This window comes from Emys orbicularis, assembly GCF_028017835.1.
Source record: "Emys orbicularis isolate rEmyOrb1 chromosome 21 unlocalized genomic scaffold, rEmyOrb1.hap1 SUPER_21_unloc_6, whole genome shotgun sequence".
Classification (NCBI taxonomy): Eukaryota; Metazoa; Chordata; order Testudines; family Emydidae; genus Emys; species Emys orbicularis.
The window spans coordinates 100,146-120,816 of NW_027045160.1; the positions used below are offsets into that span (position 1 = coordinate 100,146).

Sequence of the window (20,671 nt, forward strand, 5' to 3'; positions counted from 1 at the left end):
GACCCTCCCCCATTCCCTTCCCCAGACCGCGCCCCCTCCTACTCTCTCCCCTCCCGTTTCCTCCCCCCCGCTGAGCCTGGAATTTCCCCCCCTCCATCCCGCCCCCCCGTGGCCGAGCGAGCAGCGCCCGCACTTTAGGGGATCCCGCAGCGCCCCCCCCGCCCCAACCCGCCGTCGCCCGGGGGCCCAGGTGAGGGGGGGGGGAGCTGGGACAGCGGATGCGATGGGGGGAGGGCGGCTGCTAGGACGGAACTTTCCAGCCCCCAAACTCCAGGGAAACTCGCGGGGAGGGGGCCAGGGGGCAGAACATCTCCACTTACCCCCCCCCGGAGGTGGGGGAGGAGGGATATTCGGGGCAAACCGCCCCCCCTCGTAGCCCCCCTGGGCCCAGTGGATCTGGGGACGGACGAGGGGACCCAGAACCCCCACGTGCTTCAGCCCCCTGGGACTGACAAGACCCCCCCGCCCCCCATCCCCAGCGAGGCGGGGCAGGAAATGGGGGGGGGACCAGGATGGGTCACTGCACACCCCCGGGTCAGGGACCAGCTGACAGGCGAAGGGGAACCGAGCAAAGTGGGGTGGGAGTGAGGGGCGCTGCGGGGGGCAGGGCTGGGCTAGCAGGGGGCTGCGGGTCGGGAGTGAGGGGCACCGGCAGAGCCGGGGGGGAGCCCCCCCAGAGTTGCTGCCCCCCAACTCCCAGCTCTGCTGTCCCCACTCCCCCGCAGCTCCCGCACCATGGGCCCGACCCAGCGCTGTCTCCTCTGTCTCAAGGTTGAGCTTTTCATCTTCAATCTGATCTTCTGGGTGAGTCTCTGCTGCGAGCGTCTCTGCAGCAGTGCCCTGGGCCTGGGGGAGGGGCTGTGGCTGGGTCCCCTGCCCCCGCCCCCCAGCTGGGCAGCTGGGGGCACTGGGCATGGGGCTGTGGGGCGTGGGGCTCTGGCTGGGTCCCCTGACCCCGCCCCCCCAGCTGGGCAGCTGGGGGCACTGGGCATGGGGCTGTGGGGCGTGGGGCTCTGGCTGGGTCCCCTGACCCCGCCCCCCCCAGCTGGGGGCACTGGGCATGGGGCTGTGGGGCGCTGGGCATGGGGCTGTGGGGCGTGGGGCTCTGGCTGGGTCCCCTGACCCCGCCCCCCCCCAGCTGGGGGCACTGGGCATGGGGCTGTGGGGCACTGGGCTCTGGCTGGGTCCCCTGACACCGCCCCCCCAGCTGGGCAGCTGGGGGCACTGGGCATGGGGCTGTGGGGCGTGGGGCTCTGGCTGGGTCCCCTGACACCCCCCCCCCAGCTGGGCGGCTGTGGGACGCTGGGCATGGGGCTGTGGGGCGTGGGGCTCTGGCTGGGTCCCCTGATCCCGCCCCCCCCAGCTGGGCGGCTGTGGGGCGTGGGGCTCTGGCTGGGTCCCCTGACCCCGCCCCCCCAAGCTGGGCAGCTGGGGCACTGGGCATGGGGCTGTGGGGCACTGGGCTCTGGCTGGGTCCCCTGACCCCGCCCCCCCAGGTGGGCAGCTGGGGGCACTGGGCATGGGGCTGTGGGGCGTGGGGCTCTGGCTGGGTCCCCTGACCCCCCCCCCCCCCCCAGCTGGGCAGCTGGGGGCACTGGGCATGGGGCTGTGGGGCACTGGGCTCTGGCTGGGTCCCCTGACCCCGCCCCCCCAGCTGGGCGGCTGTGGGACGCTGGGCATGGGGCTGTGGAGCGTGGGGCTCTGGCTGGGTCCCCTGATCCTGCCCCCCCCAGCTGGGCGGCTGTGGGGCGCTGGGCATGGGGCTGTGGGGCACTGGGCTCTGGCTGGGTCCCCTGACCCCGCCCCCCCCAGCTGGGCAGCTGGGAGCACTGGGCATGGGGCTGTGGGGCACTGGGCTCTGGCTGGGTCCCCTGACCCCGCCCCCCCAGCTGGGCGGCTGTGGGGCGCTGGGCATGGGGCTGTGGGGCACTGGGCTCTGGCTGGGTCCCCTGCCCCTGCCCCCCCCTAGCTGGGCGGCTGTGGGGCACTGGGCATGGGGCTGAGGGGCACTGGGCTCTGGCTGGGTCCCCTGACCCCGCCCCCCCAGCTGGGCGGCTGTGGGGCGCTGGGCATGGGGCTGTGGGGCACTGGGCTCTGGCTGGGTCCCCTGCCCCCCCCAGCTGGGCGGCTGTGGGGCGCTGGGCATGGGGCTGTGGGGCGTGGGGCTCTGGCTGGGTCCCCTGACCCCGCCCCCCCCAGCTGGGCGGCTGTGGGATGCTGGGCATGGGGCTGTGGGGCGTGGGGCTCTGGCTGGGTCCCCTGACCCCGCCCCCCCAGCTGGGCAGCTGGGGGCACTGGGCATGGGGTTGTGGGGCACTGGGCTCTGGCTGGGTCCCCTGACCCTGCCCCCCCCAGCTGGGCGGCTGTGGGGCGCTGGGCATGGGGCTGTGGGGCGTGGGGCTCTGGCTGGGTCCCCTGACCCCGCCCCCGCCAGCTGGGCAGCTGGGGGCACTGGGCATGGGGCTGTGGGGCACTGGGCTCTGACTTGTCCCCTGACCCGCCCCCCCAGCTGGGCAGCTGTGGGGCGCTGGGCATGGGGCTGTGGGGCATGGGGCTCTGGCTGGGTCCCCTGACCCCGCCCCCCCCAGCTGGGCGGCTGTGGGGCGCTGGGCGTGGGGCTCTGGCTCGCTCTCTCGCAGGGCCGGTTCTCCGCACTGTCGCTGTCGCTCCCGTCCCTGGGGGTCGCCGGGCTGGTGATGGCCGCTGGCGCTGTGGTGATGGCCGTGGGCTTCCTGGGCTGCCTGGGGGCCGCCACCGAGCAGCGCTGCCTCCTGCTGACGGTAGGGCCGGGGGAGCGGGGCAGGGTGGGCTGAGTGGGGGATACAGAGAGGGAGGTGTGGGTTACGGGTGGGGGAGCAGGCTGGGGGCAGGGGGGCTGAGGGGGGATACAGAGAGGGAGGTGTGGGTTACGGGTGGGGGAGCAGGCGAGGGGGCTGAGGGGGGGATACAGAGAGGGAGGTGTGGGTTACGGGTGGGGGAGCAGGCTGGGGGCAGGGGGGGCTGAGGGGGGGATACAGAGAGGGAGGTGTGGGTTACGGGTGGGGGAGCAGGCTGGGGGGCGGGGGGCTGAGGGGGGGATACAGAGAGGGAGGTGTGGGTTACGGGTGGGGGAGCAGGCTGGGGGCAGGGGGGCTGAGGGGGGATACAGAGAGGGAGGTGTGGGTTACAGGTGGGAGAGCAGGCTGGGGGCAGGGGGGCTGAGGGGGGATACAGAGAGGGAGGTGTGGGTTACGGGTGGGGGAGCAGGCGAGGGGGCTGAGGGGGGGATACAGAGAGGGAGGTGTGGGTTACGGGTGGGGGAGCAGGCTGGGGGCAGGGGGGCTGAGGGGGGATACAGAGAGGGAGGTGTGGGTTACGGGTGGGGGAGCAGGCGAGGGGGATACAGAGAGGGAGGTGTGGGTTACGGGTGGGGGAGCAGGCTGGGGGGCGGGGGCCAGGCTGTGTGGGGGATACAGAGAGGGAGGTGTGGGTTACGGGTGGGGGAGCAGGCGAGGGGGATACAGAGAGGGAGGTGTGGGTTACGGGTGGGGGAGCAGGCTGAGGGGCGGGACAGCCTGGGGGTATGTGGTGGGGGTGGTTGGAGGGTACATGGGGGAGCTGCCTGCAGGGGAGGGGGCACAAGGGGAGGGGGGTTTTGGGCAGGGGGCAGTTTGGGACCCCCCCATTGCCGTGCGGGGAGGAGGGTCCCCCCAGCTATCCTGGGGGGCTCTGATCCGTCTCCCCCTCCCCCAGTTCTTCGTGGTTCTCCTCACCGTCGTCCTGCTGGAGCTGAGCGGGGGCCTGGCCTTCTACGCCTGCCGGGGGCAGGTAAGGGGGTGTCCCCCATTTCCCCACTCCATGGCCCACCCCATGCCCCTCCCCCCACTACATGGAACCCCCCCCAGCCCCCTCCCCCTGTTTAATGCCCTCCGTCCCCTGTATCCCACCCTGTGCTCCCCCCGGCCGACGCGCTCTGGATCTCAGTTTGACAGATACGCTCAGGACGACCTGAAGTCGGGGCTGCGGCGATACGGGGCTCCAGGGGAGCCGGCGCTGACCCAGGCCTGGGACACGGTGCAGACCGAGGTGAGCCCCGCCCTCCCCCCAGCCCTGCGCCCCGCAGCACCCCCTGCTGGTTCCCCCCCCGGTGTCTGACACTCCCCTCCCCCCCCCCAGTTCCGGTGCTGCGGGGTGCAGAACTACACCGACTGGTTCGAGGTGCGCAACGGGACGGGGGTGCCCGAATCCTGCTGCCTGGAGCACGGCGCCCCCTGCTCCGGCCTCGGCGCCGCCTGGTGGAAGGAGGTGAGTGCCCCTCCCTGCCCTTAACAGTCCCCCAGAACCCACCCAGACACCCCCCACCCCGTCTCCCATGGCTCGGCAGGGCTGGGGCACAGTGGGTGGGGTGGCTGGTCACTGTGGCCGGATAACGCCCGGGGGGAGGGTGCAGCTGGTCGCTATGGCTGGATAACGCCCGGGGGGGAGGGGTGGCTGGTCTCTGTGGCCGTATAATGCCTGGGGGAGGGGCAGCTGGTCACTATGGCTGGATAACGCCCCGGTCCGTATGGCCAGGTAACACCTTGGGGGGAGGGAGCACCCGGTCGGTACAGCTGGGTAACGTCGGGGCAGGAGGGGGTGGCCGGTCAATCCATAGAATATCAGGGTTGGAAGGGACCTCAGGAGATATCTAGTCCAACCCCCTGCTCAAAGCAGGACCAACCCCAACTAAATCATCCCAGCCAGGGCTTTGTCAAGCCAGGCCTTAAAAACCTCTAAGGATGGAGAACCCATCACCTCCCCAGGGAACCCATTCCAGTGCTTCACCACCCTCCTAGTGAAACAGTGTTTCCTAATATCCAACCTAGACCTCCTCCACCGCAACTTGAGACCATTACTCCTTGTTCTGTCATCTGCCACCACTGAGAACAGCCGAGCTCCATCCTCTTTGGAACCCCCCTTCAGGTAGTTGAAAGCAGCTATCAAATCCCCCCTCACTTCTCTTCTGCAGACTAAATAACCCCAGTTCCCTCAGCCTCTCCTCGTAAGTCATGTGCTCCAGACCCCTAATCATTTTCGTTGCCCTCTGCTGGACTCCCTCCAATTTGTCCACATCCTTCTTGTAGTGGGGGGCCCAAAACTGGACACAGTACTCCAGATGAGGCCTCACCAATGCCGAATAAAGGGGAATGATCACGTCCCTCGATCTGCTGGCAATACCCCTACTTATACAGCCCAAAATGCCATTAGCCTTCTTGGCAACAAGGGCACACTGCTGACTCATATCCAGCTTCTCGTCCACTGTGACCCCTAGGTCCTTTTCTGCAGAACTGCTACCTACCCATTCGGTCCCTAGTCTGTAGCAGTGCATGGGATTCTTCCGTCCTAAGTGCAGGACTCTGCACTTGTCCTTGTTGAACCTCATCAGGTTTTTTTTGGCCCAATCCTCTAATTTGTCTAGGTCCCTCTGTATCCAATCCCTACCCTCTAGTGTATCTACCATGCCTCCTAGTTTAGTGTCATCGGCAAACTTGCTGAGAGTGCAGTCCACTCCATCCTCCAGATCATTAATAAAGATATTAAACAAAACCGGCCCCAGGACCGACCCTTGGGGCACTCCGCTTGATACCGGCTGCCAACTAGACGTGGAGCCATTGATCACTACCCGTTGAGCCCGACGATCTAGCCAGCTTTCTGTCCACCTTACAGTCCATTCATCCAGCGCATACTTCTTTAACTTGGCGGCAAGAATATTGTGGGAGACCGTATCAAAAGCTTTGCTAAAGTCAAGGAATAACACGTCCACTGCTTTCCCCTCATCCACAGAGCCAGTTATCTCATCATAGAAGGCAATTAGGTTAGTCAGGCACGACTTCCCCTTGGTGAATCCATGCTGACTGTTCCTGATCACTTTCCTCTCCTCTAAGTGTTTCATAATTGATTCCTTGAGGACCTGCTCCATGATTTTTCAGGGACTGAGGTGAGGCTGACTGGCCTGTAGTTCCCCGGATCCTCCTCCTTCCCTTTTTTAAAGATGGGCACCACATTAGCCTTTTTCCAGTCATCCGGGACCTCCCCCGATCGCCATGAGTTTTCGAAGATAATGGCTAATGGCTCTGCAATCTCATCCGCCAACTCCTTTAGCACCCTCGGATACAGCGCATCCGGCCCCATGGACTTGTGCACGTCCAGTTTTTCTAAATGGTCCCGAACCACTTCCTTCTCCACAGAGGGCTGGTCACCTCCTCCCCATACTCTGCTGCCCAGTGCAGCAGTCTGGGAGCTGACCTTGTTCGTGAAGACGGGGGCCAAAAAAGCATTGAGTACATTAGCTTTTCCCACCTCCTCTGTCACTAGGTTGCCTCCCTCATTCACTAAGAGGCCCACACTTTCCTTGACTTTCTTCTTGTTGCTAACATACCTGAAGAAACCCTTCTTGTTACTCTTAACATCTCTTGCTAGCTGCAACTCCAAGTGCGATTTGGCCTTCCTGATTTCACTCCTGCATGCCTGAGCAATATTTTTATACTCCTCCATGGTCATTTGTCCAATCTTCCACTTCTTGTAAGCTTCTTTTTTGTGTTTAAGATCAGCAAGGATTTCACTGTTTAGCCAAGCTGGTCGCCTGCCATATTTACTATTCTTTCTACACATCGGGATGGTTTGTTCCTGCAACCTCAGTGAGGATTCTTTAAAATCCAGCCAGCTCTCCTGGCCGCCTTTCCCCTTGTGATTCTCCCTGCCCAGCAGTTCCCTGAGGGAGTCAATCTGCTTTTCTGAATCCAGCCGGGAAAGCCCCAGGGGATAAGGGGGCAGCTGGTCACTGTGGCCCGGTAATGCCCAGAGGGGGAGGGGACATCCGGTCAGTCCAACTGGCTAACACCTGGGGGGAAGGAGGCAGTTGGTCATTATGGACAGGTAATGAGGGGGAGGGGGTGGCCATCGGTCCAGCCGGGTAAGGCCCGAGGAGGGGGCGGGCGGTCCGGGCAGGTAACCCTGGGAGGGAGTGGGCGGGCAGCCGGTCCCTACAGCCGGGTAAGGCCCGAGGAGAAGGCGGGCGGGTGGGTAACCCTGGGAGGGAGTGGGCAGCCGGTCCCTACAGCCAGGTAAGGCCCGAGGAGAAGGCAGGCGGTACAGGCAGGTAAGGCCCGAGGAGGGGGCGGTCCGTACGGCCGGGTAAGGCCCGAGGAGGGGGCGGTCCGTACGGCTGGGTAAGGCCCGAGGAGGGGGCGGTCAGAACTGCTCTCCGGCTCTCACGTACTAGCCAGCACGGATTGTGATGACCACCTGGCGCCGGCCCGCCCTGATCTCCGGCCCCGTGGGGTGGGGGCCGCCGGAGACACACCAGATCTCCCTGTCAGGGAGGCTTTTGCTGCCATCCATGGGGCTGGACCCTTCAGAACCAGCCACTGCCCTGGGGCCCCGGTCAAGTGTTTCGTGACCAACATGATGGAGGGAAGGCGAGTTCGGCTCAGAAATCCGCAGCCTGGGCAGGGCTCACAGCGGCCCAGGCCCAGGAGGAGCCGAGCTCACAGCGGATCCCATGCTGAATGGGGGCTGGTCCCAGCGGCTCAGGTGGTCCCGGGCCACGTTACTGGGGGTGGGATATGGGGGATCCCCCCCGCGGGGAGCGGGGCCCAGTCTGGGGCACCGTGCTGCAGCTCAGGCCGAGGGGAGCAACATGCCGGGGCAGAGGGCTGGGCCGGGCCGGGGAGGGGGCGATCTGTGGGGTGAGCGGAGCCGCCAGCGGGATCCCAGCCCGGGAGGTTTATAAGGCTGGGTCAGGAGGGGGCCTGGCTCCGTGACCCCCCCGTTTCTGTGATTCTCCCATTCCCCAGCCGTGCTACGAGAAGGTGAAGTCCTGGGTGGCGGAGAACGTCTGGGCCATGGGCATTTTCGCTGCCTGCATTGCTGTCGTCCAGGTGAGGGGGGGGCCCGGGCTGGGGGGACCCCCAGGGGTCTCATCTGGGGCGAGGGGGCTGGAGGGGCCCCCAGGGAGATCCACAAAGCTCTATTAGAATTGAAAAAGGGACCAAAGGCACGCTGGGGGCTGGCCCAGCTTTGGGGTAAAGGGAGGTGAAAAGGCCTGGGCAGAGCCGGCTGGGGGGGGCGGATGCACCGGGGGGGGAGGGAGAGGAGGGAGTGGGGAGCATTATTCACCCATCACCTGACCCACAAACCAGGGGTCACCCGCTGCCGTTAACGGGCAGCAGGTTTAAGACACCTCAGGCAGTTCTGCTTCACCCAATGCCCCGTTAACCAGCGGAACTCCCTGCCAGGGGATGTTGTGACGCCCGCAGGACTTGGGGCTCAGAGAAGAATGAGATGGGTTCCTGGAGGTTAGGGCCAGTGCCGGCTGATAGCCAGGATGGGTGGGGACGCAGGCCCCCTGATTAATCGCCCAGCTCCCTTTGCTGCCCCCCAAGCGCCCGGCCTGGCCCGTGGGCTGGGCCCCCCCACCACCTCACCCTCCTCTTTCTCCTCTAGGTCCTGGGCCTCGTCTCCTCCATGCTGATGTACTGCCAAGTGCTGAAGGTGGAGAAATATTATCACTGACAGGGGGCGCCTGGAGTCTGCTGCCCCCCCCCCAGTCCCTCATACACCCGTGGCCTCCCATCGCCCACAGAGCAAGGGGTGCACCCCCCTTAGAGCTTGGGGAGAGTCACATCCTACAGTGGGGGGCTTCAAGTCCAGCCCGGCCTGAGCCCATTGTCCCCAGCCCACCAATACCCCCCTGCAGCTTAGATGCAGTGGCGGGTAGTTCCACTGGCTCGTGTGGGGCACCGAGAGCCATCTGCCCCCCCCCCCACTCCCTGCCTGTTTGGGTTCCCCCATGGCTGTTCGTTAAGTGCAGTCTCTTCCTCTCCTCAGCCCATCTGCCCCCCCCCGTCCTGCGAGCCATCCCGCCCCCCGCCCAGCACAATAAATGGTTCTGTGTCTGGCATCCAGCTCCAGCTCTGGGGGGGGTTGCTGGGAGCTCACGCACTGTGGGAAGTTGAGACCCCCCCCCCCCGCCCCACCCAAAATCAGAGGCACCAACAGCTGAAGCTGGTAAAAGTCAGCATCTCTTTATTGGCCAACATGGGATGGAGGGGCGGGGCTCCCCGCGCCCTGACCCACCAATCATCTTTGGACAAAAATAAAGGGGCGGGGCCAGGGCCCCTGAGCATCTGGTACAAAAGAGGGGGGCGGGCTAGGGACCCGCTGGGGTCAGGTACTGAGGCCGGGGGAGCCCCCCCCACCTGAAAGCCAGCCCCTGCCTGTCCTCTCAAAGGAGGGGGCAGTTCCCCCCCCCCCCCAAAATTAGGGTGTCAGTTCAGGGGGGGGGTATAATTCTCTCCTGGAGGCTGACAGCAGAGGCCGCCCCCATGGGGGGTTCTTGGGAAGCTGCCCCCCCTTTCCAGGGGGAACAGCCCATGTGCAAACAGAGGGCCTTACAAAAAATCTATTAAGACACTTGGGGGGGGGGGCAGCTTCCCCTGTAGTGTGTGGAGGGGGCTCCCCTCTCAGTGGCTGTAGTGCTGGGGGGACCGGAGGGCCTCCCCGCCACATCTGCTGGGGGGGGGGGGGATGGAGTGTGGAGGGGGGGACACAGGGCTCCCCCCCATCATCTCCCTGCAACCCTCGTGATCCTGTAGCATGAGCAGCCCACTAATTGCCCCCCGCAGCTTAGACGCAGTGGCGGGTAGTTCCACTGGCTCACGGTGCCCCAGAGAGCCCTGTTGGGGGGGATCCCCCCTGCCCTGCCGTTGGGGGGTGTAGTGTCCAAGGGAGGGGGCGCTGTCGGGGCCCCTCCCCAGGCTGGGGGGGGGGGTGTCAATACTTCCGCTGCAGTTTCTGGAGGTCCCCGGTGTTGAGGCGGGGGCGGGGCAGGTCCCCGAACATCTCGGTGCCGTCGGAGCCGCGCAGGGCCAGCGCCCGCATGCTGGCCGCAATCTTCTCCAGGTCGGGGGATGAGTGCTGGGGGGCGGGGAGGGGGAGGGGTTAGCGCGGGGGGGCACCAGCCAGGGACCCTAACACTCCCCTCACCCCCCCGCATCCCCCCCTGGGGCCGGATTCTCCCCCCCAACCGCCACGACCTCTGTTCTCCGAGACAGACCCCCACCCTCCCCACTAAGACACCAATCGGGGCCAGCGCCCCCCCTTCCCCGCGCCGGGCCCCCCACCTTGGCGTTCTCCTCGTCGGACGAGCGCTGCTCGAGCCCCGGCTGCCGGAAGGCCCAGACGGGCACGGAGACGGGCAGTGACTTGGCGTACTGGTGGTTGGGGGGGGCGGGCGGGGGCTGGGCAGGCGCCTCCTCGCTCAGGCTGCCGTCTGGGGAGGGAAGAAAGTTAAGAGGGGGACCCCAGACAGCACAACTGCCCCCCCCCCCTTGCTGGCAGGCTTCTCCCCCCCCCCAGCCATCAGGTCAGGTTCCCAGTGCAATGGGGTGAGATGGGGGTGGGGTCTTAGTCGCCTTGTGATGCTGCACGTGGCCTGTGCGTGCCTCAGTTTCCCTGGGTGCTGCACCGATGCTAGGTGATGGGAATTGGGGGTGGGACTTTCGCTGAGGCCCTGGGGGCAGGTGAGGCCGAGACCCAGGAAGGGGGTGTGACCAGGTGACTCTGGGCCCCGGAAGCGAGACAAAGACCAGGAGGAGCCGGGGCGGGTGCCAGGGAGTCTGGGGGTCGTCAGGATTCCCAAGCTGAACTTGGCTGAAAGTCACTGATTTCTGTGCTAACAAGCTCTGCCCTACGCTGTGATCCTGTCGGCTAATAAACCTTCCGTGTTCCCGGCCGGCTGAGAGTCACGTCTGACTGCGGAGTTGGGGGGCAGGACCCTCTGACTCTCCCAGAACCCCCCCCCCGGGCAGACTTGCTGCGGGAGGCGCACGGGGGGACGGGGATGCTGAATGCTCCGGGTTCAGCCCCAGGATGGTGGAAGCTGTGGCAGCTTCTTGCCCGGGGACAGTCTGCTCCGAGAGAGGAGGCTCCCCCCGAGTCCTGCCTGGCCTTCTACGGACATCAGCCGGTGACTCCATGACACCCCCACCCCAAACCTACCGTCAGTGCTCTCCGGGTCCGAATCGAAGAAGGGCTCGTAGTCCTGGCTGGGAGAGTCCTCGTCCATCACAAAGAGACCTGGGGAGCCGCAGAAGGGCCCGTGAGGAGATGCGACCACCTCTGGGGTGGGGCGCTAGGGCTGGGTATCCGGGGACCCCTTGCCCAGTGCAGGGAAGTGGCCCTCTCTGGGGTGGGGCGCAGGGGCTAGGTGTTCAGGTCCCCTTGCCTGGTGCTGAGATGCGGCCCCTCTGGGGTGAGGGGCTAGGTATACGGGGACCCCTTGCCTAGCACCGAGATGCGGCCCCTCTGGGGTGGGGCGCACAGATCCCTCCGCCTGGCACCGAGATGCGTCCCCTCTGGGGTGGGGCGCACAGATCCCTCCGCCTGGCACCGAGATGCGTCCCCTCTGGGGTGGGGCGCACAGATCCCTCCGCCTGGCACCGAGATGCGTCCCCTCTGGGGTGGGGCGCGGGTAGAGACACCCCCCCCCCCGTTGGGGGCACGGACTCACCTGTGGTGTCGCTGGGGGGCTGCTGCTTCCCGGGTGCCTCCATCTCCCTGGGCGCCGGCACGTTTTTCTCCTCTTCCTCCTCCTCTTCCTCCTGCCCCCCCGCGGCCTCGGCCGGGGCTCCCTGGGCACCCGCTGTCCAGTGGGGGCTGGCGGGCGGGTCCTGGGGGGGGCAGCTGCGGGAGTAGGGGCTGGGGGGGGGCCGGGGAGCGGGCGGGGGCCGGGCGGCGTAGGTAAAAGCCGTGGTCTTGTGGACCACGGCGATGTCCTCCAGGTAGCGGCGGGCGGCGTCGCCCAGGGCCCCGCAGCCGTGCTGGGTGTAGGCGAAGCCGCCCGGCTGCGGGGCCCGGTACGCCGTGATCAGAACCACCTCGTTCCCCGTCCGGCGCCGGTACCGCTCGGCCTCCGCCACCAGCCCCGCCCAGCTCTCCCGGTGGTTGTCGGCCATGCCCGTCATCCTGGCCTGGGGGAGACACGGGGTGAGCGCCAGGACGCCTGGGTTCTCTCCCTGCCCGGAGTGGGGGGTATCGGGGGGGGCAGAGCCCGGACGCCTGGGTTCTCTCCCTGCTCGGAGTGGGGGGTATCCGGGGGGGGCAGAGCCCGGACACCTGGGTTCTCTCCTTGCCCGGAGTGGGGGGCATCGGGGGGGGGGGGCAGAGCCAGGACGCCTGGGTTCTCTCCCTGCTCGGGGACCGGGGACTAGGGGTTAGAGTGGGGGGTTGGGAGCCAGGACACCTGGGTTCCCTCCCGCCTTGGGTGGCATGGTCTGGGGTGTATGGGGGGGGGGCGGAGCCAGGACACCTGGGTTCTCTCCCTGCCTGTGGGGAGGAGGGTGTGGGGGGGGGCAGAGCCCGGACACCTGGGTTCTCTGGGGTAGGGGTTAGAGTGGGGGGTTGGGAGCCAGGACGCCTGGGTTCTCTCCCTGCCGGGGGGGGGTATCGTGGGGGGGGCAGAGCCCGGACGCCTGGGTTCTCTGGGGTAGGGGTTAGAGTGGGGGGTTGGGAGCCAGGACGCCTGGGTTCTATCCCTGCCGGGGGGGGGCTGGACGCCTGGGTTCCCGAGGGTCCCGTTACCTGCCCCCGCCGCCTCCTGCCTCCCTCTGTCCGTCCCAGCCCCCAGGGTCACTGCGCGGCCCACGGTGGCGTCACCCTCTGACCCCTGACCTTTCACCCCGCTTTATAACCCCCGGGAGCGGCTCCGCCCCGCCCCCCGCCCTGCACAAGCATGGCGGCCCCAGCAGCGCCCCGCACAAACATGGCGACGGCTTTGTCGCCCCGCACAAACATGGCGGCCTCGATCAACCCCCTCCCCCCTTCCCCGCTAATCCCCTCCTTTCCCACCCCGCACCGCCGGGGAGACCAAGGCAAACATGGCGGCGGCCTTTTGCCCCGCACAAAGATGGCAGCCTCCCCGCCACGCAGAGACATGGCGTCACCCTCACGCACGTGGGGACGGCCAGCAAGCCCGCCCCGCACAAAGATGGCGGCCGACCCTCGCTTTTTCCCTGGCCCCGCCCCTTGCGTGGGGCGGAAGTGACGGGTTGTTGTTTCCGGAAGTGGTGGTCTGCGGAGGATGGAGTCGGAGGGTTGCAGGGTGAGCGGCGGGCCGGGGCCGGCGGCGGGAGGGGTCCCCGGGCGGGGGGCGGGGCGGGGGGCGGGGCTGGGGGGGACGGGCAGGCGGCGGGAGGGGTCCCCAGGCGGGGGGCGGGGTCCCCAGGCGGGGGGCGGGGCTGGGGGGGACGGGCAGGCGGGGGGCGGGGCTGGGGGGGACGGGCAGGCGGCGGGAGGGGTCCCCAGGCGGGGGGCGGGGTCCCCGGGCGGGGCTGGGGGAGGGGTCCCAAGGCGGGGGGCGGGGCTGGGAGGGACGGGCAGGCGGGGGGAGGGGTCCCCGGGCGGGGCTGGGGGAGGGGTCCCCGGGCGGGGGGCGGGGCTGGGAGGGACGGGCAGGCGGGGGGAGGGGTCCCCGGGCGGGGCTGGGGGAGGGGTCCCAAGGCGGGGGGCGGGGCTGGGAGGGATCCCCGGGCGGGGCTGGGGGAGGGGTCCCCGGGCGGGGGGGCCAGTACCTGCTCTGGCTGACACCCCCCCCCCCCAGGTGGCCTTCGAGAAGGACGGGGTTTTCCTGCACACCAGCGCCAAGCGCCACCCGGATCAGGACTCGCTCATCCCGGGGGTCATCCGCATCCTCGAGAGGGTACCGGGGGGGCTGGGGGCTGTGGGTCGGGAGTGAGGGGCACCGTGGGGCTGGGCTGGCGGGGGGCTGCGGGTTGGGAGTGAGGGGCACCGTGGGGCTGGGCTGGTGGGTGGCTGTGGGTCGGGAGTGAGGGGCACCGTGGGGCTGGGCTGGCGGGGGGCTGTGGGTTGGGAGTGAGGGGCACCGTGGGGCTGGGGGCTGGGCTGGCGGGGGGCTGTGGGTCGGGAGTGAGGGGCACCGTGGGGCTTGGCTGGCGGGGGGCTGTGGGTCGGGAGTGAGGGGCACCGTGGGGCTGGGGGCTGGGGGCTGCGGGTTGGGAGTGAGGGGCACCGTGGGGCTGGGCTGGTGGGTGGCTGTGGGTCGGGAGTGAGGGGCACCATGGGGCTGGGCTGGCGGGGGGCTGCGGGTTGGGAGTGAGGGGCACCGTGGGGCTGGGCTGGTGGGTGGCTGTGTGTTGGGAGTGAGGGGCACCGTGGGGCTGGGCTGGCGGGGGGCTGCGGGTTGGGAGTGAGGGGCACCGGCAGGGCTCTGACTGCCCCCCTGCCCGCAGGGCTCAGACCACCTGCTGCAGTGGACGCCCCTGGAGGAAGGTGGTGATGCTGCCCAGATTGTTTTCTCCAAAAAGGTGAGCGCCTCCCCCCCCTCCCCGGAACCCCTCCAGCGCCCCCCTCCCCAGCCCCTCTAACCCCCCGTCTGCCCTGCAGGAGCCCCCGGGCGCGGCCGAGGAGGAGCCCTTCGATCCGGGCTACGAGCCCGACTGGGCCGTGATCAGCACCGTGAGGCCCCGGCCGCAGGAGGAGCCCCCGGGTAACGGCTGTGGGGACGGTGGGGCAGGATTGGGGGTGGGAGGGGTGTGGGGTGAAGCCTGGCTCGTGGGATCTCGGGGTGCAGCAGGGGCCCGAGAGGGTTGGAGGTCGGGGTATTGGCGGGGCAGCCCTGGGGGGTGCGGCTGGGGGTTGGGGAGGCGGTGGGGGGGCCCAGCAGGTGGGTCATGGAGGGGCAGGGCTGGGGGGCAGGCCGGGTGCCCTAACCCCCCCCCATCGCTCTGCCCCACAGGCTCCATGCCCCCGCCCGGTCCCCGGGCACAGTGGGCCTTCACGCTCAGCCTCTCCGAGCTGCAGTCCATCCGCCGGGGCCGGCCGGGGCTGGGCTGGTCCTACCTCATCTTCATCAGCCGGGAGAGCGGGTCCCTGCCTGCCCTCCACTTCCACCGCGGCGGCAGCAAGGCCCTGCTGCGGGCGCTCTGCAAGTACCTCATCCTGGCCATGTGAGCGGGGGCGGGGGGAGAAGCTTGTGAACTGGGGCACTGTCCTGGGGAGCTCGCAGCTGGGGAGCAGGGCACTGCTGGGGGCAGCTCGCAGCAGGGGTGGGGGAGTGGGGCACTGCCCTGGGTCCAGATTGGGGGGGCCCAGGTGGGGGAGCCGGCGGCATGAGGCTGGGGGGTCCCCAGGCAGGAAGAGCTGGCGCGGGGCGCACTGGGTGAGGTAGGCCCGGAGGGCAGGGGACAGTTAGCAGGAGGGGGGGCACGTGCCAATGCTGGGGTAACTGAGGATGCTGATGCTGTCTCCCCCCGGCAGCTCCCCCAAGGACTCCCGGCTTTACCTGGTCTACAGCCACGACTCGTACGCGCTGTCACATGCCTTCGACCAGCTGCAGCTGTTCGATGAGAACTCCTCCAACCTGGTGTCGGTGAGTTCCCCAGGCCCCCCAGCCCCCCCATGGCCTGTCTCAGCCACGGGCCCCACCCCACTCATGACACGGGGGAGGGATGTAGAGGTGGGGGGGGGGCTGGGAATGAGTATGAGGTACCATCCCTGTGTCACAGAGCGGGGGGGAGTCAGGGCCCTGCACCCCCCACTTCCTGCGATGCACCGGGACTCTCCGCCGGCCGGTAACACAGACGGTTTATTAGCCGACAGGAACAGCCCAAACCAGAGCTTGTGGGTACAGAGACCAGGACCCCTCAGTCCGGTCCCTCTTGGGGGGTGGGGAGCCCAGACCCCAGTTCTGGGCCTCCCCACATTTCCCCAGCCGGCTCCAAATGGAAACTCCCTCCATCCCCAGCTAGTATCGGTGCCGACAGTAAACGAGTGAAACTCCGCCGCAACGTTCCCAGGTTAATGCTCCCTACTCCGTCACATCCTGGCTCTGGGAAGAGGGGGGGCCTGGGAGCCAGGACTCCTGGGTTCTCTCCTGGCTCTGGGGGTTCCCATCCAAGAGTGACTCTCTCTCTCCCCCCCCCCCCCCCCCAGCGTTTCCTGCAGGACCCCTACACGGCCACTTTCGGGGGCTTCTCCAAAGTCACCAGCTTTTTCCGCGGGGCCCTGCACCACGAGGCTGGCGCCCCCCTGCGGCCCCCGGGCACCGCCGCCGCTAGCCTGGAGGATGAGCCAGGCTTCGAGGTCATCACCTGCGTGAGTGTCCCCGGCCAATCCGGGCGCACCCCAGAGGCACCAGCCAATCGCGTCTCTTTGTGTGGTGCAGTTGGAGCAACAGCCAGTCGGGTCCCTCACACGTATAGGGCGTGGCTGGTTAGGGGGGTGGAGCCAGCCATGCAGGCGGGGTGTGGGTGGCAGGGGGTGGAGCTGGCCTAGGAGGGGCGGGGCATAGGTGGCAGGGGGCGGAGCTGACCATGCAGGGGGGCATGGGTGGCAGGGGGCGGAACAGGCCTAGTGGGGGGAGCGGGGTGTGGGGGGGCAGGGGGCAGGGCTGGCCTAGTGGGGTGAGCAGGCTGTGGGTGAAGGAGGCGGAGCTGGCTTGAGAGGGGTGGGAATGGTGTGCGCTGGGGGTGCCTTTCCCGCCTGCCCCGTGACTCCCTCCCGCCCGCAGCAGGTGCAGCTGGGGCCACGGCCGGCCGTGTGCCGGGAGGCCCCGGTGACGGAGCAGGAGTGGGGGCAGCACCTGGACCCCGAGGGGCGCATCACCCACCTGGACGGGCTCAAGAGGAGGATCTTCGCAGGGGTGAGGGCAGGGCCTGTGGGGTAGGTGGAGGGGGCGGGCCTCTGGGAGACAGCTGTGCTTGGGAGCTGGGGGCCTAGAGAGAGGGGGCCCAGGCTGGGCGGAGGGGCTAATGGGGGAGGGGGCCTGGCTGGGGGGCACGGTGGGGCTGGAGGAGAGGCCTGTGTTTGAGAGCTGGAGGTGGGACTGGGCTGGAGGAGGGGGCTCAGCTAGACACTGGGGGGCGGGGCCCTGGGTGTGGGCGGGGTGAGGCTGGAGGAGGGTGTGGGGCTGCAGGGTGTGGACGGGGTGGAGGCGGGGCCCTGGCGGTGGGCGGGGTGGGGCTGCAGGGTGTGGATGGGGTAGAGGCGGGGCCCTGGCAGTGGGCGGGGCTGGAGGAGGGGGCTCTGTGGGGGGAGGAGGTTGGAGCTGGTCCGGGCTCCGTGTCCGTCACTCATGGGGGGGGGGTCCCAGGACTCTGCCCCCCGGGTCTCACTGCAGCCCCCCCCGTCCCAGGGCCTCACCCCAGCGCTGCGCAAGGAAGCCTGGAAGTTCCTGCTGGGCTACTACAGTTGGGAGAGCAGCAGCGAGGAGAACCGGGCGCAGGCCCGGCGCCGAACGTGAGTGTCCCTCCGGGCCTGCGGGGCGGGCGGGAGGGAGGGGCACCGGCAGAGCTGGGCAGGGGAGGGGCTGGGCTGGCAGGCGCTGGGGGTCGGGAGTGAGGGGCACTGGCAGAGCTGGGCAGGGGAGGGGCTGGGCTAGCAGGAGCTGGGGGTCGGGAGGGAGGGGTGCTGGGGGGCCACAGAGCTGGGCTAGCAGGCACTGGGGGTCGGGAGGGAGGGGCACCGGCAGGGCTCGGCAGGGGAGGGGGCTGGGCTAGCAGGAGCTGGGGGTCGGGAGGGAGGGGCGCTGGGGGGCCACAGAGCTGGGCTAGCGGGCACTGGGGGTCGGGAGGGAGGGGCAGCCCCTCACCCTGTGCTCCCCCTGCCCCAGAGACGAGTATTTCCGCATGAAGCTGCAGTGGAAGTCGGTGAGCGAGGAGCAGGAACGGCGGAACTCCCTGCTGCGCGGCTACCGCAGCCTCATCGGTCAGTGCCCCCCCTCCTCCCGTCCCCGACCTGGCGACCCCCCAGAGTGAGCCCCTGTGACCCGGTGCCTGGAGGGGCCACCCGGAGAAGGCCACGCTCGGGGCAGATGCCCCCCCCAAACTCAGGGCAGACGCCCCCCCCCCTACACCCGTAACCAGGGAGCATCTGCAGCTAGTTCCCCCCCCAAGCCAACCCCAGCCCCATTCAGCTTTGTGAAATCCGGTTCACCATTCTTGTGCGCACCCAGGCACGTGCGCACGCCTGTTCCCTGCGCCGGGAGCCGTGCAGCGCGCCGAGAGAAACCGAGGCACGCGCTGGCTTTGGGAAAGTATTACGGGAAAGTCCCCCTTCCCCCCCCCAGAGCCCCCCAGCCGTGTAACCCCCCCCCCACCCCCCCGTGGTGCCTTGCAGAGCGCGACGTGAGCCGCACCGACCGGAACAACAAATTCTACCAGGGCAGCGAGAACCCGGCGCTGGTTCTGCTCCACGACGTGCTCATGACGTACTGTGTGTACAACTTCGACCTGGGTGAGCCGGGGGCCGGGGGCACTGGGGGGGGGGTCCTGTGCCGCGGGGGGGCCGATCTGTAACCATATTGTCTCCCCCCCCCCCCCCCCCAGGCTACGTGCAGGGCATGAGTGACCTGCTCTCCCCCGTCCTGTACGTCACCCAGAACGAAGTCGACGCCTTCTGGTGCTTCGCGGGTTTCATGGAGCTGGTGGTGAGTCGGGGGGGGGGGAACCGGAGCGTGTGGGGGGGGTGAGATGGGGGGGGTTCGGGCCCCCCCTAACCCGCCATCTCCCCCCCCCCAGCAACATAACTTCGAGGAGAGCCAGGAGAGCATGAAACGGCAGCTGGGCCAGCTGGCGCTGCTGCTGCGTGTCCTGGACCCGCCGCTGTGCGACTTCCTGGGTGAGTCCCGCCCCCTCCAGACACAAGGGAAACTGAGGCACGTGCGGTCGTCATGCAGAACATTCCCATCTCATCACAGCTCTGGGACTCCCTGGGGCTGGAGGGGACAAGCCCCATTTCCCCCCCCCCCCCCCGTACCCTGAGCCAGCTAGTCCCCCTCCCAGGGCTGGGCCCCCTCGCTGACACCCCCCCCCTTGTCTCCCCCCAGACTCGAAGGAATCCGGGTCCTTGTGCTTCTGCTTTCGCTGGCTCCTGATCTGGTTCAAGCGGGAATTCGCCTTTGAGGACGTGCTGCAGCTCTGGGAGGTGGGGGGGGGGCCTGTGCGTGGTGGGGGGGGCTTGGGGGAGCTGTGCGTGGTGGGGGGCCTGTGCGTGTTGAGGGGGGCTTGGGGGAGCTGTGCGTGGTGGGGGGGGGTTGGGGGGGGCTGTGTGTGTTGGGGGGCTGGGGGGGTGTGTCTGAATCATGTGGGAGGTTTGGCCGGTGACCCCTGCCCCTGCTGAGTAGATACATGGTGGGGGGGGGGTTCCTTGTGGAGGGGGGGGAGGGCTCAGCTGGGGGGGGGTGTCCTTGTGAGTCTGTCTGGCAGGGAGGGGCCTCCCCCCTGCCCTACTGACCCTGCCCCTCCCCCCAGGTGCTGTGGACGGGGTTGCCCTGTCCCAGCTTCCACCTGCTGGTGGCCTGCGGGATCCTGGACTCGGAGCGCGAGGCCCTAATGAACTCGGGGTTCGGCTTCAGCGAGATCCTCAAGGTGAGACTCCCCCTGTGCCCCCCCCCGAGCTCCTCCGTCCCAGCTGCCCTGGCTCTGACGCCTTCTCAGGGGTCCCCCCGCTCTGGCCCCCCGGGGCCGGCCCACAGGGGGAGCAGCCCCCCTTTGCCGGAGGAGGGAGCGTTCACCTGGGAATGGTGCAGGGGAGTTTTACTAGTTTACTGTCTTCCGCTAACACGGGCTGTGCCTCAGTTTCCCTGGGGTGCTGCACCAGTACTAGGTGGGGATGGGACCTAAGGGGGTGACTTCACTGCGGGGTGATACTTGTAACCTGAGCCTAGGAGGGGGCAGGGGCCAGGTGACACCTTCTGCCCGGGAAAGAGACAAAGGCTGGAGGAGGAGCCGGGGGGTGGCTGGGGGAGGGGGTGTCAGTTTGGAGCCGGCTGGGGAGACGGGGCGAGTCCTGAACCGTGGTTGGGGTGTCCCGGAGTCACGGGGTGACGCTCTGAACTGCTCCCTACGAAGCCAGGCAGGACTCGGGGGGAGCCTCCTCTCTCGGAGCAGACTGTCCCCGGGCAAGAAGCTGCCACAGCTTCCACCGTCCTGGGGCTGAGCCCGGAGCATTCAGCATCCCCGTCCCCCCGTGCGCCTCCCGCAGCGAGTCCGCCCGGGGGGTGTCCTGGGGGAGTCAGAGGGCCCTGCCCCCCAACTCCGCAGTCAGACGTGACTCTCAGCCGGCCGGGAACACAGACGGTTTATTAGCCGACAGGAACAGCCCAAAACAGAGCTTGTGGGTACAGAGACCAGGACAATCCCCCGCTTCGTCACCCCCCCTTGGCCGGCCTGGAACCCCCCCCCCCCATAGAGCCCCCCGGCCTGCCCGGAGACGTGTTCCCCCCCCCCCCATAGAGCCCCCCGGCCTGCCCGGAGACGTGTGTCCCCCCATAGAGCCCCCCGGCCAGCAGCCCCCTCCCCCCCAAATCTCAGTCCTTTGTGCTCCAGGCGTTACCGTAATACACCTAAGAGAACTACGCGGGTGCTGGGGGGGTACTGGGGCAGGAATGGGGATCCTGGGCACGACCGTAATGTACCTAATAAATGTGCCTCCCCTTCCCCCCCAGCACATCAACGAGCTGACGATGACGATGAGTGTGGAGGAGACGCTGGTCCAGGCCGAGGCGCTGTACGGACAGCTGGTGGCCAGTCCTGTGAGTGCCCCCCGTACTCCCCACCTGCCCCCCGCCCCGTCCCGTGAGTGCCCCCAGCCTGCCCCCACCTGCTTCTCACCCCCCAGCCTGCCCCCTGCCTGC

The 20,671-nt window shown here is 68.3% G+C and overlaps 3 protein-coding genes across 3 annotated transcripts; 2 read left to right on the top strand and 1 right to left on the bottom strand.

Moving 5' to 3' along the window:
• The first annotated feature begins 735 nt into the window (after positions 1–735).
• On the top strand, positions 736–8,532 carry LOC135895070 (tetraspanin-4-like). Its single transcript, XM_065423129.1, has 7 exons — positions 736–804; positions 2,589–2,780; positions 3,733–3,807; positions 3,964–4,065; positions 4,156–4,284; positions 7,815–7,898; positions 8,464–8,532. Exons 1-7 carry the CDS (start codon positions 736–738, stop codon positions 8,530–8,532), a joined length of 720 nt encoding a protein of 239 aa, XP_065279201.1.
• A 1,260-nt stretch (positions 8,533–9,792) lies between these two features.
• On the bottom strand, positions 9,793–11,984 carry AKT1S1 (AKT1 substrate 1). The gene is made up of 4 exons (XM_065423125.1): positions 11,531–11,984; positions 11,020–11,097; positions 10,143–10,291; positions 9,793–9,936 (listed from the first exon to the last, which is right to left on the bottom strand). Exons 1-4 carry the CDS (start codon positions 11,982–11,984, stop codon positions 9,793–9,795), a joined length of 825 nt encoding a protein of 274 aa, XP_065279197.1.
• A 1,115-nt stretch (positions 11,985–13,099) lies between these two features.
• Positions 13,100–20,569, top strand: TBC1D17 (TBC1 domain family member 17; the record flags this gene model as incomplete). The annotated part of the gene is made up of 16 exons (XM_065423126.1): positions 13,100–13,120; positions 13,619–13,717; positions 14,268–14,342; positions 14,425–14,524; positions 14,774–14,984; positions 15,295–15,406; positions 15,970–16,131; positions 16,547–16,678; positions 17,171–17,274; positions 17,648–17,742; positions 18,154–18,270; positions 18,363–18,463; positions 18,555–18,654; positions 18,863–18,960; positions 19,287–19,403; positions 20,483–20,569. Coding segments are annotated over exons 1-16 (1,731 nt in total), but the record flags the coding sequence as incomplete, so codon positions are not given.
• Positions 20,570–20,671: the final 102 nt, after the last annotated feature.

Excerpts from the sequence above, each read along its gene's own strand:
- LOC135895070 (XM_065423129.1), top strand. The coding sequence starts at position 736 with ATGGGCCCGACCCAGCGCTGTCTCCTCTGTCTCAAGGTTGAGCTTTTC. Across the intron at positions 2,781-3,732 it reads AGCGCTGCCTCCTGCTGACG|TTCTTCGTGGTTCTCCTCAC; the intron begins GTAGGGCCGGGG and ends CCCCTCCCCCAG. Across the intron at positions 4,285-7,814 it reads GCGCCGCCTGGTGGAAGGAG|CCGTGCTACGAGAAGGTGAA; the intron begins GTGAGTGCCCCT and ends CCCATTCCCCAG.
- AKT1S1 (XM_065423125.1), bottom strand. The coding sequence starts at position 11,984 with ATGACGGGCATGGCCGACAACCACCGGGAGAGCTGGGCGGGGCTGGTG. Across the intron at positions 10,292-11,019 it reads GGACCCGGAGAGCACTGACG|ACGGCAGCCTGAGCGAGGAG; the intron begins GTAGGTTTGGGG and ends TTCCCTCCCCAG. Across the intron at positions 9,937-10,142 it reads CCGACGAGGAGAACGCCAAG|CACTCATCCCCCGACCTGGA; the intron begins GTGGGGGGCCCG and ends CCCGCCCCCCAG.